A 19991-nucleotide genomic window follows, 5' to 3' on the forward strand; every position below is an offset into this window, starting at 1 on the left:
AGCGAGCTGGAGGGAAAGAGGGGAGGGGGAGGGATGGGAGAGGAGAGGAGTTGAATGGGGACCTTCAGCCTGATTGCATCTGGGGGCTATCTCACACTAGAGGGTCCTGCAACCCACCCTGTCTATCACTGCGCCCGTTGCCGGGTTTAGGAGGGTTTCTCTGGGTACACTGCCATCTATACCCCCCTCCATCCTGGATCACCTCCCACCACTCTCCATCAACTTTCCATATATTTTAGAATAATGTCTTTTCCTTGAAAGCTGTTGTTATTTCACCTAGCCACACACACTTGTGTTTTGTCTCCATGACTCATCTAATTCCCCCTCCATGTACCATTCCATGACTCATCTAATTCCCCCTACATGTACCATTCAATCAGTTCTTGTTCAATCCAGTTGGATTTCGAACAAAGAGAGTTCGTTTTTTCTCTCTGTGAGTTTTAAAAACGGAGGGGTTCCTGCAATGCAGGCTGTGACCAGTGAAGTCACTGAGGTCAACTACCAGATCAGATGCCATGCCAGATAATTGATGCGCATGCATGCACAGTAACATGCCATTATTGACACATGTTCAGATTGTATGGGTCTTCATAGTCCTGCTAAAACACGCGTTTCACTCTATCAACAAACTCTCCAAACAATGACGAAATCAGAAAATACCACTAAAATAACCAACGTTTAAGAAAGGCTGTCGTAATCGCAATCACGTTGACTGATTTCCGTGTGCACGCACAAAATGTCCTGTACATGTTGCTTTGAACTTGACTGCCCATGCCTCGCGCTCTGCCTCTCTCCCACCCCCACCCTGTCACCCATATGATTGAGGGCCCTGAATGCGTGACCTCCACCACCTGTCACCGGTTGAGTGGGAGTAGGTGTCGGGTCACCCATTCCCATGGCAGTGGGTGCTTGATGCCTGGGGAGGGTGTGTGAGATGAGGGGTGTGGGTGTGTGAGAGGGGTGTGGAGATGAGGGGTGCAGCAAGGTGAGAGGTACAGAGACCCCTTAAAAAAAGTCTCTGTAATTGACCTATGAGGGTTCACATGACAGAATCCAGAGGGGCAAGGGTCAAAGGTCATGTAAATGGGGATGAAAAAACGCTAAATATTGAGTAATATTGTAGCCGAACATCCCCACTTTGATAAAGGCACTCCCATACACTCCAACAGTCCTTCCGACTACTAGTCTTGAGTGTGTAAAGGGCTGTGTGTGTGTGTGTGTGTGTGTGTGTGTGTGTGTGTGTGTGTGTGTGTGTGTGTGTGTGTGTGTGTGTGTGTGTGTGTGTGTGTGTGTGTGTGTGTGCGTGTGTGTGTCTGTGTGTGTGTGAGAGCTGCTCTATATGAGGTGATTGATGCTTGTCATTCAACATGATGTCAACCTTGATCTGAGAACAGCTTTCACCCTGGCATGGGAAGTGTGTGTGTGAGTTTGTCAGTGCACGTGTGCTTGCGTGCATGCTTCCGTGCTTGCGTGTCTGTAGCACGCAATGCAGGGGTCTCCCGGGGAAGGTGACTCCATAATTAGTTTGTAAATAAATCTTTTGATGATTAATATATAGAGGAAACTTTGCCAGGTGCAGTCCAATAATAGAGCAGAATTCACAGCAATTATGAATATAACTGTGTGTGTGTGTTAATTGAATTGATTATTATGAAAACACTCGCACATTCCTCACATAACACATTACATTAGCACATCAGCAGTGGATCATCTTCTTGAATTATTCATCATCCCATGTAAATAAAACCACCATGTTCACCACAATGAAATAGTTTTCACTGATGACGGACGTAAGGAGCTTCATGAGTGGTTTGATAGGGGTATCTTCACTGAGGCAGTGACACGTTCCTGGTGGGATTGACGGATTCATGAGTCTGCACCTTCCCACCACACACACATAAAACACATGTGCACGTACACGTGTATACACACACACACACACGCAGTCCTTCTGAATTCATGACGATGTGACCTTGGGCTAGATGTTGCAGCATCATGTGTGTTGAGGAAGAGGGGCGGGGGGAATTGGGAAGGGAAGTCATTCCCATTATGTAGTCTGCAGTATAGCGCTGGGTAGAGGACGGAGGGCGGGTGTGACTGCTATCAACTCAGAGAGATGTGAGATAGGGGAGAGAGGAAGGGAAGGAGGGAGGGGAGTCGGCCGGTCGAGACGGGATAGGTGAGACCATGGCGTGTGGCGGGATGGTTGGAATGGCGATAGGGTATAAATGAAAACAGTTTAGGGAGTTCCCGGGATTCAGAACTCTGTCCTTGTGCGCTGTCGCTGGACTTAAACGGGACAAAAGTAACATTTGGATTTCTGAAGCACACAATGGAGCCCTATGGAGTATGAGAAAGAAACGCATAGAGGTGCTGTCACGACTTCCGCCGAAGTCGGCCCTTCTCCTTGTTTGGGTGGTGTTCGGCGGTTGACGTCCCCGGCTTTCTAGTCACCACCGATCCATCTTTCAGTTTCGTTTTGTTTTGTCTGTATTACACACACACCTGGTTTCCATTCTCATATCACGTTCCTTATTTAACCCTCTGGCATACATTTCTGTTCTGTCCGCGATTGTTTTTTGTCAATAGTGGTTGTGTTTTGTGCGAGTGTATTTTGTATGTTCCTATTTGGAATTTTGATTCTTTGAGTAAACTCAGTTGTGTTACTCAATACCTGTGCCCTGCGCCTGACTCCGCTATAACTCTGCACCAAATCGCTGACAGATGCCCCTCACCTGGAGACTGAGCGAAGAGTAAAGCACTGGGTGCTGAGGAGAGGGAACCATAGTGATCCTAGGAAATGACTGTCTGTAATTCTATGGACGGAACAACATGGTGGTGGGACGGACAAGAAAGGGATTTGCTTCCCTCTACTACTGTGACTGAGGGGAGCATGATGAAGCAACACTCTTTGGCAGAGTGAGAGAGGAGGGGAGGGTTGGGCAGCGGACGGATGCAGAGGGGAGGGGAGGGGAAGCGAGGGAGGACATGATTGGAGGACAGCTGGAGGGGAGACAGAGGAGGGAAAGTCTTCAGAGACATTTACGCATATAGAATGCTCAGCCCTGACCTAGCATTCACGCTCCTTAGTCTCTCTCGATCATTCCGTCCCTCTCGGTCTCTGCCTTCACTATGTCCCCTCCCTTTGCAAAGGTAAAATGGTGCATCGAGCCTCGCCTACCTGAGATTTAGAAGTGTGACCTTAGCCATCCCAGTAAGAACTCAGAGAGACATAGAAAGGAAAGGAGGACAGAGCTGCTCCCCCCCCCCTCACCATCCCTCTCTCCCTGCCTTCCTCCCGTCCACCCTCTGCTTCTCCCCCTCCCTCTCTCTATCACACACACACACGTTCTCTCTTCCTCGTAGCAGCCAGTGCATGTACAGAGCTCAGAGTAAGGCCTATATGCGAGGACACGGATGAAGATAGGTTGGGCCGTAGTTCTCATTTTTGCTCCTTGGTTTACTCTTTGTTTTGCACGTGTGGTGTCCGTGAGGTTGTTTTATTTCTTTGTTTTCCGCCATGGGGACCTTGACAAGGTGAGTGACTGTCTTGTCTGAAGTTCTGAACCACTATGTTATGGCAAAGGTGAAAGGTGTTGTAGCCACACATTCCTAATTGTAGTTCCACTGCTGTACGTTCAGTGTTTTGCATTGTGTGATGGTGATCATTGTGTGTGTGTGTGTGTGTGTGTGTGTGTGTGTGTGTGTGTGTGTGTGTGTGTGTGTGTGTGTGTGTGTGTGTGTGTGTGTGTGTGTGTGTGTGTGTGTGTGTATGGGCGATTGCTATGCGTGTGGAGTAAAATAAAATGATGACCGGTTCTGGAGGTAGTTTATCCAAATGATATGTTCTTGTGTACCGGCTGGCAGTGGCATCATTGGGTAAGGAGCAATACTGTGTGTACTTATAAGTTCTGATAGAGGTATTACTTGCTTTATTGCAGTTAGCTGTTGAAAGGGCAGTATTGCAGTATATTGTGAATTAGGCCCCAAAAAACATCAACTTTGTATTCTTACGGTAAACAACTGTAAACTGAGTCTTCTCAGGTGACCTCTCAAGATAACTTCAGCATCTTCATTTTCAGCACCATGTGGTGTGCTTTTATGCGGGATAGTAAGAATTTGCATGGAATGTTATTACCACAGTGCAATGTATGTAAACAGCATTCAGCCGATAACCTCTGTTTGTGGCGTGCATCATTGAAAAGACCTGTCTCAAGTGAGAGTGACGAGTATGGCTGCTAAGAGCCCGAGAAACGTACCGTTCAGTGAGATGGACTGCGGCGTTCACGTTGGTGTGTTTCAACGTTGGAGTCAGTATGACTGTAGTCAAGCAAATGGAGTACAAATGGAGTAAATCTGACCGGTGCCTGATTTAATGCCAGGATCAACATGTTTGATCTATCTTGGCACGGCACGAAAATGAAAACATCTGGGCTGTAAGAGTCGCAGCTTTTTTTTCTGATGGACACGATCCGCCGCAATTTGGACGCAATCGTCGCATGGGCACAATGCATTTTGGGGAGTAGACATAATCTTTTTTTTTGCAAGACAGGATGTACCACTAGGTGTCCTGTCAGGTCATCATGGTGGATTCGAGCTTTTATGCTTGTGATGGGTAAGTTGTTATGTGCATTGATGGCTAACCCCACTAACAATTTGATAACACCGTAATCATCAAGATTAGACAAGTAGAGATACACTGCCGTGGTTGTTTTTAAAATCAGTTTAACAGTATCATTCAGGAGGTGTTCGGAAGTCCAGGTTGCTGGCTTTGCTTAAACACTGCAGTCAGATATCTGTTTTGAAATGGCTGGGATCCAGGTGGTTATGTGTCCTCTGTCGACAGTTCCAGCATCCACCACCATGTTCTCTAGGGAGGCTTCTTCAGACCTGCCCAGGGCCTTGGTACTCTGGGGAAGAGGAGGCTAGGACTCATGTGGGGTTGACTATTTTCATGATCAATTGCGACTGGGCTATTTCTTCACGAACCAGCCAGAGCAATCCACAACGGAGCTGAACCTCTCAATAGGCCACAACATGGAGTTCTCTCAAGTGGGTAAGACTAATCTGGTCTAGCACTGAGAAGCAACAGTCATGTATCTGGCGCTGCGTGTCTGGGTAAGTTTGTAACTATTAAATGTTTTGACGCTCATTGTTAATATTTCTCAAGAGCGGTTTGGAACTATTCCATCTAACTTTAAAAGGAAATAGTACTTTCCTCTGAGACTGAAAAGTACATATATTTTTTCAGTTTGTTATTGGGCTTAGTATTCAGTATGTGGCTCTCATCAGACCCAGTTCTGTTGAGGTATGTCTTTTATAATCAGCATGACTAACAGGAACTAAATACAGGCTTCAGAGAGGGAGACCGATTTTCAGATGAGCTCGATTTCTCTTGATCGGGATTTCACGGAATTGAGAGGAGGTGTTTTAAAGGAGAGCGGAGGAAGGAGAAAGAGCGAATAACTCCAATGGGATGATGACTTAAGAGCTGAAGACTGGAGAGCTGGAGGAATTAGAAGTATTGTGTTATGTAATGCAGTTAAGATCCCAATAGAGAAACCAATAAATAGCTTGGCTATGGTCTTCCGAGTTGTATATTCTGAGACCAGATTTACTGACGGCTATTTAGGAGTTTTAACTGTTTCAGTAATACACTCCTGGCAAAATACTCCAGCTATTAGTGTTGGCAGCTCCCTCTCCTTCCACAAATACACATCTCCAACACACATGCACGTGCACGCATGCATGCACACACACACACACACACACACACACACACACACACACACACACACACACACACACACACACACACACACACACACACACACACACACACACACACACACACACACACACACACACATATACCTAACTGACTCTAGGGCAAACGGCTGAGGTGATATAATTGCTGGCACTGGACAGCAGCTGCGGCATTTTTGACCTAGTACGTCTGAGTAGGATTTGACCTGTGCAACGGAGTATTTGTGTGTCTATAACTGAGTTTGTGAGCATTCATTTGTCCCCTTCAATCCTGTCTGTGCCGGAGACCCCTCAGTTGGCTTATTAAGCCACAATCTGCAGTGACCTTTTGACCTTGCTGTGATCTAAACCCCCGCCAGGCCTATTTATTAAGAACCCTCCCACTGAGACCCAGATACCTGCACGACGAGTATTACACATTCATCCTCTGTCCCTCTCCTCCTCTGTCCCTCCGCCTTCCCCCCTCCCTTCTTCTCCAGGCTCCAGCGGACAAGCTGACCTTCCTCCCTCTATTTGTCTCACTTTAAGAGAGCCAGAGGGAGAGAAAAATGGAAGTGTAGAGCGAGAGAGAGAAAATCTATCTGCAGCTTGAGTCACAGTCCCCCCCCCCCCCCCCCCCCCTCTGCCCAGCAAGATTAAGTCTTTGGATGTTTCTACAGTACTGCCCAATGGTAGTAGCTACACGCAGCACGCTGGTGCATTGGCCATAACCCAGCCTCCTTACACAGCCTCCACACTTCACCTGCTATCATTAATCACCCCTTCTCACCAGTAGTAATTCCACGGTGCAGTTTTAGAGCTAATTTGCCAGGGCTTAGTAAAAAAAGAAAAAAAAGAAGCTAATTTGCTGACAATAAAATGCACACTGTAATATTTATGTACTCATTTTTATTTCAAAATACAATATTGATTACAGCTCATTCTTAGAGACACAGTGCAGTGCAAGCATTTCGGGTGTCCGGTGCGAGAGGGCCTGGTTAGAGCCATGCGTCACAGAGGAAGACTGCAGTAAAAACATGCATGATCACACAGAGACAGACAGGGGAAACTCCGGGACCTCCACTACTATCCCAGCTAGCTACCCAGCATTCAGGACTCCAGCGGAGATGTCAGAGTGAGTGACAGGAGAAATGGAGGTCGTGTTGATTTCATTAGGCGGCCCCTTTTTTTTTCCGGATCATGTGCTTTGTCCCCTACCCATCGGTAGCACTGTGTGAGTGTGTGTGTGTGTTCGTGTATAAAATACAGTACAATCTAAATTATAATTTTGGGGGGGTTAATTCTTGAGGTACCATCATTACTTTGGAAATTAAGTCTGATTGTGACCTAGAGATATATTCTCTGGTTAGGAGAACACGCTTCCCAGACTTCTAACCATGCATCTAGCTGATGTCTCAGACTCCATACAAACTGATTAACACCACAGTCACAATTGCACAGAAGTTGAATTAATTCATATAGTAATTAGTAATGAAGTCATTCTAGAAAGGGAGCGTGTAAACCCTACAAGTGGAGATCAGCATTGACCTTCCACTGTTAAATTAATGATCTTTCAGACGTGAGCTCCCCAAACTTAGGCCAACTTACCAAGACCAAGTAATGATGGCTACCACAACGTCAACAGCTAGGACAACCACAAAGTCACATCATAAAGTACAAATTACATAACTGCGTGGTACAAAATTCAACAATGTCAAAATACAATACTCAATCAAATGAAATCTAAGCTAGGACGGATCTGAGGAGACAAATAATAAGAAACAAAGTGTGCAAGAAAGAAGCTTTAGCAGTGAATAATGTAAAGGCAGACTATGAATGCAGTGCCCATTGCAGATACAGGGAGAGACTGTCTCCAGATGAGGTAGGGCACTCCTGGGCACAGAATCAGCGTGGCCCCCGGCTTTAGGCCTTAAAACCACATCAGACAACACCTGAGGCACCCAGTCATATTCTGCCAACCTAAAGTCACACTCCCATAGGCTATCTGCTCCCCCAACACTGTCTGTTGGAAAATACAAAGCCAAGACTTTTAAACACAAGGAGCAAATGAAGGTAACATTTTCACTAAAATAAATAAATGTTACTATTTTAAGGTTGTGATATTGTTTAGCAAATCCACAGTTTATACTTTGTGTGATCCTTCACAGACTTACATACATTACAATACTTGTAAGCCCTACATCTGTGAAGGTAGTTTGAAATTCAATGGGCGAGAAGTGGAATGATTGATTGTATATAGTTGCTACGTCAACTTGGACATCTCACGTTGTCTCCCAAATACATTCACAACCAGTGCAATACTAATATAGCTAAATATGTAACATCCATAGAACATCCAATATCAATTACCTCAGAGGAGAGAGGCCTCATACATTCCAACATTGATAGTTTAAGACAGTGAGGACCACACGTAAATAGCGACAACAATCAAAGCACACCTCTAGAGTACAGCTTGGTATTTGGTCAAAACGTATAAATATATGTATCCGATATAAATGTTTCTCTATTGTACTTTTTTTCTGTTTTCCCTGAAAGTGCTCAGCTTTTATGTATGTGTAGGCCTCGGCGTGTGGACTTCTGGTGTGCAAAACAGCTACACGGCTGCATGTGGTGTTTGAAGCTTATGTGTTGGATCACGTATAGTCAATGTGTCTGTGTGCTCATTTGAGTGTCAACGACCAACTAGGGCCGGACATTCAGGTGTTGTGTAAGGGTTACTGCACGTGGACAAAAGGGGGACATCATTTGGAGATTGGGTTTTTTGTACAATGTCAGTTAGTATATAATGTCAGACCATTAATGATCCATCCACTGTAGACAGAATTGTGCCTGTCTTAATGTGTGCAAAAAAATGTCATGCTTATGTATGATATTGTACTAGCTTCATTCATAGCGATACAAGTGTGTTTTGTTTCGATGTATGAGCAAGCAACACAGGCTAAAATATCATATTGAAGCAAGGGTTCAGAAGAGTTGACTACTGATAAAATCATGCCTGGCTTCTCCATTAAGGGAGACTCTGAGTTTGAAGGAAAGACACTCGGACACTAAGGACACTAAAACACATTCTCAAATACACACACACACACACACACACACACACACACACACACACACACACACACACACACACACACACACACACACACACACACACACACACACACACACACACACACACACACACACACACACACACACACACACACACACACACACACACACACACACACACACACACACACACACAAACCCACACGTATTCACACATGTGTATACACCCACACTGCTCGTAGTTACGTCTGAAGGTCATTCAGCTTATACCCTGTACATAAAAACTAACACACACAGCCAAAAATCCACCCACACCATTCTCACACAGAAAGGTAGAATTTGGACACACACACACACACACACGAGCTGTCAGAAAAAAAGGGAACTTTTTTGCCCCAGCCATTATGCATCGCTAAGTAATGTGATAGAGAAAGAAAATTAGAGCGAGAGAGAGTGAGCGAGCAAGAGCGAGAGAGAATTATATGATTTGGAAGTAAATCATTTGTTATCCAATGGTGTGGCAAGTTAGAAGACAACAATTTAAGAGAGCGATACAGAGAAAGCGAGAGAGAGAGAGAGAGAGAAAGAGAGAGCAGGATCTTTCCCAGTAATCACGGATGTCAAACCATCCATTTACTCTACAGATGTAGGATCTTAATTTGAGCCAGTTTTCTACAGCAGGAAAATAGTCCTGCAGCAACAGGAAATGTGAATGATTATGTGGATTAGAATGAATTTATCTTTTTCTAAGAGTTGATGCATTTTCCATTAGGGAAAACTTCAGAAGCCTTTTAAAACCTCCAATACAATACACATTTTAAACATACTGCATTGTAGGAAAGTTATGCTGCTAGAGGGGGATCAAATTAAGGTCTTACATCTCTATCTTAAGCTAAACCAAAAGCGAGAAAAAGGGGAAAGAGGAATGTCGTTTGGAGACTGCCGTCTACTAGTCTCCTACACCTTTTGTGGCCCCCCGTCGAAGAAGAGAGGAGATAAGACTGACTGAAGATAGAGGCAGGGGTGGCGTGGGTTGCGTGGCTGGTGGCTGGGGCTTCCCATAACTGCAATCTTGTTTGGATGGACAAGAGGAAGGAAGGGAGGCGGCGTGGGCTGAGGCAGATGCTGGACGAGGATTCAAGCAAGGGTCACTATACATCTTCAGGCAGGAATGCTTTCCTGAAGGTTATGGTTCATCGGAAACAGAGAGGCAGGGAAAGAAGAGAGCAGAGATATATATATATATATGAGCTCAGCGATACAGTACATACAGTACATTAAATCCACCTAACAAGGAAACAACACCCCTAATACCAACACACTAAAGAGATGTCTCACAGAATTAAAGTCACATAAGAGTAGAAGACAAGATAGTTGAAACATCTAGGTCAGTGCTTCCTAAAGTAGGCACTGGTTGTCTTGCCAACCAGTGACTTGTTTTTAAGCTGATTTCCATGCTACTGTTGTTGTACAGTATTTACATCCCACTGTCGGACCAGGGGGAAATGTTGGGACATATACTAACTTGTACAATCCCATACATCAAAACACAGACTGCAACACACACACACATCACCGTATCACATTGGCTAGGACCACAATGTAAGCACATCAATAGCTACTGTGCAGAAACAGGAAGGGGTTGATATCTCATAGAGTTAGTGTGGAAAATGTGTTAGCTACTAGTAACTCAAAACCTAGTTAAAACGCACAAACACATTGACCTGAGACATGGCTGTAGATTGCTATAGCTTAAAAAAGAAGAAGCTATGACACACACATTTGGATAGTCTCTTTGTAGACGCTCTACATACTATCTATAGACATTTCAAATTAACGCTAACCCTATCTCTAACTCTAACCGTAGCTCTTATCGTAACCCTAAACTTAACTGCTTACCCCAATCGTAGATCTAACCTTAACCCTCACCCGTATTCTAAACCTAAACCTAACCCTAACCCTAAACGTAACCTTAGCGAGAGGTTTCTTATCAACAGACAGTTTGTTGATAGAATGACCATGAAAATCCGGACAATCCAAATCAAGCGGGACCCAAATTCATCTTGGAACCTAGCCATGTGTCAGGTCAAACAAACACGAGTGCAAACTAATGGACAAACTCTAACTTGAGATGCAGTGAGCACGTGTAACTTTTCCTTCTCCGCGAATCATGTTAGACGACAGATTTGTGCAGACAAGTTCTGTGTTTGTGTCTGAAGGCTTGAGCCCTACAGGCTTTCAGAATCAGAACTGATCAGATCTAAGGCCCGGAAGAGAGATAATCAGGTAGAAAAGAGGTAGAAGGGAGAGCAGACCAGAGGGGGAAAGGCAGGATAGGATTGACCATTGTACTGGATGAGATCAGGACTGAGGTTGAGAGTGAGAATGTGTCTCAACAGTCCTTTCCATGTCTCCTGTCCTTCATGACCACTGACACATGAGATCACGTTGATTTAATCTATCGTCCTTTCACATCAGTGGTCATACAGGAAATGAGCCAAGGATAGACTATTATTTTGAGATTGTCAGGACAGAGCCTCATATTTAAATATCAAACAGAATTTGAAGTTCCCATTACATGGTAATGAGAGAGAGGGATGAACAGCAAGGTTTGGGACAAAGGAAAAAGGATGAAGGCCATAAGTGGCCACTTCTTCTTGGCTAACTGGGGTCACATGACCAGCACAAAACACCAATCGCAGATTGTTACCAGCGTGAGGGAGGAGGTTGGGCTCCAGCGAACCTTGGGCCTCCAGGACCATGCAGGCCGGTTATAGCTGCCTGGCTCATGGCAATATAAACACACAAACATACACGCACATGCACACACACACATACCCGCAGGAACACACATTCAAAAATACACACAAATTAAAAAAAGAAGAAGAAAAGAAGGGGAAGAGGGGATATTTGTCAGCTTTGTTCAACCACAGCCAGGGTGGTTTCAAAAGAAATGTATGAATCCCCTTATACATTACACCGGACATATTTCTGGAATGTGTTTCCATAACATCTATATTTTGTGAGGTTTCTGGGGTTATTCCAGAATGTTGTGGCCTGTTAGGTGTAAAGTATGGACCACCCTGTCAGTGCACATACTATGGACAGCTGAAAGAGAAAGAGTGGAATTCAAGACTTTTGCCTCAGGAGCATTGCCTCGAGTAGATGACAGAAAATGAGAGAGAGAGAAAAGGACAAGCACCAAAGAGAAAACAAAGAGAAGGAGAATAGCCTAAATCAGGGGACACATTATTATAATTTCACAACCTTGAGAAAGAGTAAAACAATATACAGATGTAGGATCTTAACGTGATCACCCTGTTGCAGGATATGTTACACTTATTTGAGGTTTAAAAACTGTATCTGAAGTTTGCAATTTCTACTTCGAAATTTCTGAATTGATTTTTCCTTACAAATGTGGAAAATCCAAGAAAAATGTCCATTAATTATAACACACAAAATAATTCACATTTCATGTTGCTGCAGGATTTACTTTCCAGCTGTAGCAAACTGGCTGAAATTAAGATCCGACATCTGTAGAGGTGTCAAGGAAGAGATAGACGTTCTAGAGTAGGATGGGTAAGTTAAAACAAAGAGGGGATCTCACTTGGTTCCCTCCTCGGGGCCCCCCTCTGCATCCAGCTTGCCCTCTTCCTCCATCTTCTGCTCGTCAGAGATGAGCTCCTGTTTCTTGTGACGCCGTATGCACTTCACCACCACCATGGACAGGATGAGCAGAGCCAGCGCACCGCCGACTGACGCCCCGATCGCAACCGCTATGGTCGAGTCCCGCGGGGGAGGCACTGTGGAGGGGGAGAGGAGGAGGGAAGAGGAGGTGAGACAGTTCTGTAGATGGAGTGTATCGTTGGCAAAGGGCTGATTAAACCACAGTGTGTGGAAACAAAAAAAAGGACAGCAATGCCCTTTTATGTGAGTGTGTCATCATGCATACATGTGTGTGAGACCAGCATTTGTGAGAGGCAATGATTCTGAGGTGAGCTGGGTTGGCACGCCCATCAATATTTGTATTACATTTAATTTTTTTAACTAGGCACGTCAGTTCATATTTACAACGATGGCCTACCCCCCTAGCCAATTCCTCCCCTAACCCCGACGATGCAGGGCCAACTGTGCGACACCCTATGGGACTCCAGATCACAGCCGGTTGTGATACAGCCTGGGAATGAACCAGGTTCTGCAATGACGCCTCTAGCACTGCAATGCAGTAACTTAGACCACTGCGCCACTCGGGAAGTAAATAAGTAAAAAGCTGTACAGTGTTGAGTCATCACGTCCTGGGCTGAAGGAAGGTAGTTGAGACCAAGGGAGAACAGAAACACAAGCAGATGAGGAACTGAAGGATGGAGGGATGGATTGGTGAGTGAATGGATTGATGTATGGATGAATGGCAAGACCAGGGTACATTTATTGATGACATGCTAGCACACAAGGCCAGAGATGAGCTGGAAAGGGTGGATGGATGGACCAGTTGACCACAGATTAGTGCTGAGCGATCAGTGCTTTTTGAGGTCGGTTCGGATTAGGTTTTATTCTAAAAAGAATTATCCCGGTTTTCGGTTTCAACTTTTTTTTAACAATAACTACACAATGCTTTATGTGGGTTGAATGCTCTAACACAGAATAAAACGGCCAATAAAAATCCTATGATGTTAGTGACCGCCCATTACTGCTTTTCACTTATTAACCATCATTTATTCACATTACTTTACTTTATTATACTCCAAGTTACCACCTCATCTCTATAGAGCTGCTGCCTATGCGGTCTGATGAAATCACAATGCTCGTAGATTTTCAAAGCATACAAGACGTACTTTTATGACCGCTGAATGCCAACGATCAATCACTGAGATCAACTATTTTCAGGCTCGCGAAGAGACTGCTCAGTAACTTGCCCCCTGTCCCTGCTATTGCTTGCTCCCTGCCTTTCCCCCTGCCCTTACATTCTGTGACGACAAACATGTTGATGATTCCGTGGCCCTGGATGCGGTCGGGGGGGTTACGGACGTAGCAGTTATAGACGCCCTCGTCCGACAGCTGGACATCAGAGAGGGTGATGGACAAGTCGTTCTTTTCCAGGTTACCCACAAACTGCACTCGGTCACTGAACCGGTCTGTCCGCAGGGGCATCATCCCCTTCTTATAGGTCATGAACTGGAAGAGAGAGGAGGAAGAGGGGGATTAGTAGAAAGATAGATAGAAAACATGTTGTTTTTATTTAACCCAGGACTCCCTGGAAAACAGTGGCAATTGTTACTGAGTACAGATGTAGGACCTTAATTTGATCACTCTTTTGTTGCTGAGAATTTTCCTGCACTGCAGGAAATGCAGATGAGCTTTGTGTCAAAAACATGGACACATTCCAGGGTTTTGCTTTATTGTGACTATTTTCTACATTGTAGATTAATAGTGAAGACATCAAAACTATGAAATAACACATATGGAATCATGTTGGAAGCAAAAAAGTGTTAAAAAAAAAATCTGAGTATATATTAAATTTGAAATTCTTCGAAGTAGCCACCTTTTGCCTTGATGACAGCGTTGCACACGCTTGGCATTCTCTCAACCAGCTCCATGAGGTAGTCATCAGGAATGCATTTCAATTAACAGGTGTGCCTTGTTAAATGTAAAAAAATGTATGCGTTTGAGCCTATCAACTTTAAAACATGAAGGTGTGTCAATCCGGAAACTTTGAAAGTTTCTTCAAGTGCAGTCGCAAAAAAACATAATGCGCTATGATGAAACTGGCTCTCATGTGGACCGCCACAGGAAAGGAAGACCTCTGCTCCCGAGGATACGTTCATTAGAGTTAACTGCACCTCAGATTGCAGTCCAAATAAATGCTTCACAGAGTAACAGACACATCTCAACATCAACTGTTCAGAGGAGACTGTGTGAATCAGGCCTTCATGGTCAAATTGCTGCAAAGAAACCACTACAAAGGACACAGATGTGAAGTAGAGACTTGCTTGGGCCAAGAAACATGAGCAATGAACATTAGACCAGTGGAAATCTGTCCTTTGGTCTGATGAGTCCAAATTTTTGATTTTTGGTTCCGACTGCTATATCTTTGTGAGACGCAGAGTAGGTGAACAGATGACCTCCGCATGTGTGATTCCCACTGTGAAGCATGGAGGAGGAGATATGATGGTGTGGGGGTGCTTAGCTGGTGACGCTGTCTGTGATTTATTTAGAATTCAAAGCACACTTAGGCACTACAGCATTCTGCAGCGATACGCCATACCATCTGGTTTGCGCTTAGTGGGACTATCCTTTGTTTTTAAACAGGACAATTACCCAACATACCTCCAGGCTGTGTAAGGGCTATATCACTAAGAAGGAGAGTGATGGAGGGCTGCATGAGATGACCTAGCCCCCACAATCACCCGACCTCAACCCAATTGAGATGGTTTGGGATGAGTTGGACCACAGAGTGAAGGAAAAGCAGCTAACAAGTGCTCAACATATGTGGGAACTCCTTCAAGACTGTTGGAAAAGCATTCCAGTTGAAGCTGGTTGAGAGAATGCCAAGAGTCTGTAAAGCTGTTATCAAGGTAAAGGGTGGCTACTTTGAAGAATCTCTCTCACCATCTCCTCAGTCTCATTGGTGTTCTCCTGGTAGGTCCAGTTCATGGCAAACTTGTTGACGTCCATCTTGTAGCAGGAAGTGAAGATGCACTGGATCCTCACCATGGTGCCGTTCAGGACGTTGATCTGGTTATGGACCAGGACATCCATACTGGACACAGGCCAGGCTAGGAGAGGGAGGGATGGATGGAGGGGATTGGTCAAGAAACATAGATGTGCTAAACATAGATGCCCCCCCCGCAGCTACTCGCCCAAGCCTCCCCAGCTTCTCCTTGACCCAAATCCAGATAGCAGATGTTCTGAAAGAGCTGCAAAACCTGGACCCGTACAAATCAGCTGGGCTTGACAATCTGGACCCTCTATTTCTGAAACTATACGCCGCCATTGTCGCAACCCCTATTACCAGCCTGTTCAACCTCTCTTTCATATCGTCTGGTCACGATGGCCCCAAGGATTGGAAAGCTGCCGCAGTCATCCCCCTCTTCAAAGGGGGAGACACCCTGGACCCAAACTGTTACAGACCTATATCCATCCTGCCCTGCCTATCTAAGGTTTTCGAAAGCCAAGTCAACAAACAGATCACTGACCATCTCGAATCCCACTGTACCTTCTCCGCTGTGCAATCTGGTTTACGAGCCGGTCACGGGTGCACCTCAGCCACGCTCAAGGTACTAAACGATATCATAACCGATAAAAGACAGTACTGTGCAGCCGTCTTCATCGACCTGGCCAAGGCTTTCGACTCTGTCAATCACCATATTCTTATCGGCAGACTCAGTAGCCTCAGTTTTTTTAATGACTGCCTTGCCTGGTTCACCTACTACTTAGTCAAATCGGAGGGCATGTTGTCCGGTCCTCTGGCAGTCTCTATGGGGGTGCCACAGGGTTCAATTCTTGGGCCGACTCTTTTCTCTGTATATATCAATGATGTGCTCTTGCGATTCCCTGATCCACCTCTACGCAGATGACACCATTCTGTATACTTCTGGCCCTTCCTTGGACACTGTGCTATCTAACCTCCAAATGAGCTTCAATGCCATACAACACTCCTTCCGTGGCCTCCAACTGCTCTTAAACGCTAGTAAAACCAAATGCATGCTTTTCAACCGTTCGCTGCCTGCACCCGCATGCCCAACTAGCATCACCACCCTGGATAGTTCCGACCTAGAATATGTGGACATCTATAAGTACCTAGGTGTCTGGCTAGACTGTAAACTCTCCTTCCAGACTCATATCAAACATCTCCAATCTAAAATCAAATCTAGAGTTGGCTTTCTATTCCGCAACAAAGCCTCCTTCACTCACGCTGCCAAACTTACCCTAGTAAAACTGACTATCCTACTGATCCTCGACTTCGGCGATGTCATCTACTCAGCAAACTGGATGCAATTTATCACAAGTCCATGCTAGGTAAAGCTCCGCCTTATCTCAGTTCACTGGTCACGATGGCAACACCCACCCGTAGCACGCGCTCCAGCAGGTGTATCTCACTGATCATCCCTAAAGCCAAGACCTCATTTGGCCGCCTTTCCTTCCAGTTCTCTGCTGCCTGTGACTGGAACGAATTGCGAAAATCGCTGAAGTTGGAGACTTTTATCTCCCTCACCAACTTTAAACATCTGCTATCTGAGCAGCTAACCCGATCGCTGCAGCTGTACATAGTCCATCGGTAAATAGCCCACCCAATTTACCTACCTCATCCCCATACTGTTTTTATTTATGTACCTTTCTGCTCTTTTGCACACCAGTATCTCTACCTGCACATGTTCATCTGATCATTTATCACTCTAGTGTTAATCTGCAAAACTTTAATTATTCGCCTACCTCCTCATGCCTTTTGCACACAATGTATATAGACTCTTTTTTTTCCTACTGTGTTATTGACTTGTTTATTGTTTACTCCATGTGTAACTCTGTTGTTGTCTGTTCACACTGCTATGCTTTATCTTGGCCAGGACACAGTTGTAAATGAGAACTTGTTCTCAACTAGCCTACCTGGTTAAATAAAGGTGAAATAAAATTACATTAAAAAAATTAAAAGTAGTGAGTTCATTCACAAGAAAGATCATTCTGATTACACACATATGTACGGAGATCGCCACTTAAACAAACTGCTATCTATTTCAAAGGTCATTTGTTTCTGGGTCAGTGAAGTCCTCTGTAAAGCAACCACCATCAGCAGAAGGTGACAATAGTACAATAGTACGTAGATAGAACCGTACTGTAGTAACACCTCGCAGTGACTCATTCCTGCACCGGTTACTCTTAACGCAGCTCTAGACACACCCTGTACAGCACTTCCCCCTCTGCAGGTGCCCTGAACCATACTGAAGGAGCTGCAATGCTTAGACAGCACTTTGAACAGCCAGAGCGGTTGAAGCGGTGGTTCGGCTGTAGGCACAGAGGAATTAAACCCGGTAATTCTGCCCCGTAATCATTCCACTCATATTTGTGACGGTAATCGTTGTTTGGAGATTGGCGGTTATTGCGGCGATGGCTTATCCACGGGAACGGGCTAAAGCGTCAGAAAAAGGAGTCTGGATCTCCGGAATGTGTAACTCATTGAGGCACTGAGGCAGAACTGTGCTGTATACCTGTGCGTGCCTATAGTGTTGTGTCTGTGATCTGCGTATGAAGACGTTGCACAGTATTATCTGTTTGTGTGTGTGTGTATGTGTGTGTGCGTTTGTGTTTGTGTGTGTTGTGTGTGTGTGCAGGGCCGGCACCAGAACAAATCAGTTGGATGGGCCTTTGACATCCATAGGTGGGCATGTTCTTTCACTGGACCTCCTATTTGTGCACACGCTTGTGTTGGAAAGATTTTTCAAATACTGAGGAACACTACTGACTCAACACTGTACACGTCAGCTGCGACAGCGACTGAAATGACTGCAACACTTAACAAAGACCTGCAGTTACTTGTCCGATGATGCCATCGGACAAATGACCCTAAACCCTAAACCTCAACCAAATCTCGTAATGAATCATGTGGAAATTGAGCAAGTTGAGGTGACTAAACTACTTAGAGTAACCCTGGATTGTAAACTGTCATGGTCAAAACATATTGTAGCTGAGATGGGGAGAAGTCTGTCCATAATAAAGCGCTGCTCTGCCTTCTTAACAACACTATCAACAAGGCAGGTCCTACAGGACTAGTTTTGTCGCACCTGGACTACTGTTCAATCGTGTGGTCAGGAGACTTAGGAAAATTGCAATTGGCTCAGAACAGGGCAGCACGGCTGGCCCTTAGAAATACACAGAGAGCTATCATTAATAATATGCAGGTCAATCTCTCCTGTCTCAAAGTGGAGGAGAGATAGTCTTCATCACACTTGTATTTGTGAGAAGTATTGGCAGCAGATAATGGAGATCCATAATAAATACAAATACAAGGCGAGAGCACCAGTCTCTGCCACATGGACACATTGATACACTGTGGTCCATTGGCGGGTAAAGAAACGAGGGCATAGAACTCAGAGATAGCCTATAGGCCAATGCAGCAGTAGGCCTATAACTTCCACCGTCGACTAAAAGAAAATACATAGGACACCCTACAAAATAAAACGAATAGAAAATATCCAGGCTGAAAATGCCGGTTCTTTCAATCACATTCATCTCTCTACTACGCCTTTCTTTGACTTGAGTTATTGCTAGTGACTTGTAACATTGTATAAAATCATCAACTGGGTCCGGCTACGAACTTGTAACATTGTATCAACAAGCCTATTTCAGGCCATAGCCTATTTCCCGCACCAGTGCGCTTGGGACAGACAGCAGTTTTTACGAAGTTTCCACTGTATCATCAGATCATGATCATATTTTGCTCTTTCACACCGAGGCTTGGTGATCAACGACAGTCGTGTTGGAAAGATGTTTCAAATACTGAGGAAGTATCATTCGCAATGGATGTTAAATAATAAATGTAAAAAACGGACTTAGTTTACAACGCGTGAGGTGAAGAAAGAATTACTGAGAAGATCAGCTTATTCGTGGTGGAAATGGTGAGTTAAGACAATCAGAATGGACCAGGCCAGGTAAGTTACTGTAACTAATACATGCATTAATAGAAATGCTTGTAATCAAATGACGGGGGATTAACATTACATTTGTTGGCCTACTGGTGACATACAGTCGTGGCCAAAAGTTTTGAGAAGTACACAAATATTAATTTTCACCAAGTTTGCTGCTTCAGTGTCTTTAGATATTTTTGTCAGATGTTACTATGGAATACTGAAGTATAATTACAAGCATTTCATAAGTGTCAAAGGCTTTTATTGACAATTACATGAAGTTGATGCAAAGAGTCAATATTTGCAGTGTTGACCCTTCTTTTTCAAGACCTCTGCAATCCGCCTGGCATGCCGTCAATTAACTGCTGTCAATTAACTTCTGGGACACATCCTGACTGATGGCAGCCCATTCTTTTATAATCAATGCTTGGAGTTTGTCAGAATTTGTGGGTTTTCGTTTGTCCACTCGCCTCTTGAGGATTGACCACAAGTTCTCAATGGGATTGTGGTCTGGGGAGTTTCCTGGCCATGGACTCAAAATAACGATGTTTTTTT

The 19991-nt window shown here is 44.6% G+C and overlaps 1 protein-coding gene across 2 annotated transcripts in view; it reads right to left on the minus strand.

Annotated features, from left to right (window-relative positions):
- Window positions 1-6634: 6634 nt before the first annotated feature.
- Window positions 6635-19991, minus strand: part of LOC109906048 (sodium channel subunit beta-2) — a 28783-nt gene continuing 15426 nt past the window's right edge. The window contains exons 2-6 of one of the 2 annotated variants that reach the window (XR_002257355.2): window positions 15427-15593; window positions 13782-13992; window positions 12428-12623; window positions 11531-11601; window positions 6635-9999 (exon numbers count right to left, since the gene is read on the minus strand). Coding sequence is in view for 1 of the 2 variants with exons in the window: in XM_020503703.2 (XP_020359292.1) it covers window positions 9972-9999; window positions 12428-12623; window positions 13782-13992; window positions 15427-15593 (602 nt within the window). In the remaining variant the exon portion in view is untranslated. The remainder of the gene's footprint in view (window positions 10000-11530; window positions 11602-12427; window positions 12624-13781; window positions 13993-15426; window positions 15594-19991) is intronic. The other variant, XM_020503703.2, reaches the window with a different exon arrangement.

Source organism: Oncorhynchus kisutch, linkage group LG15 (assembly GCF_002021735.2).
Source record: "Oncorhynchus kisutch isolate 150728-3 linkage group LG15, Okis_V2, whole genome shotgun sequence".
NCBI classification, from domain to species: domain Eukaryota; kingdom Metazoa; phylum Chordata; class Actinopteri; order Salmoniformes; family Salmonidae; genus Oncorhynchus; species Oncorhynchus kisutch.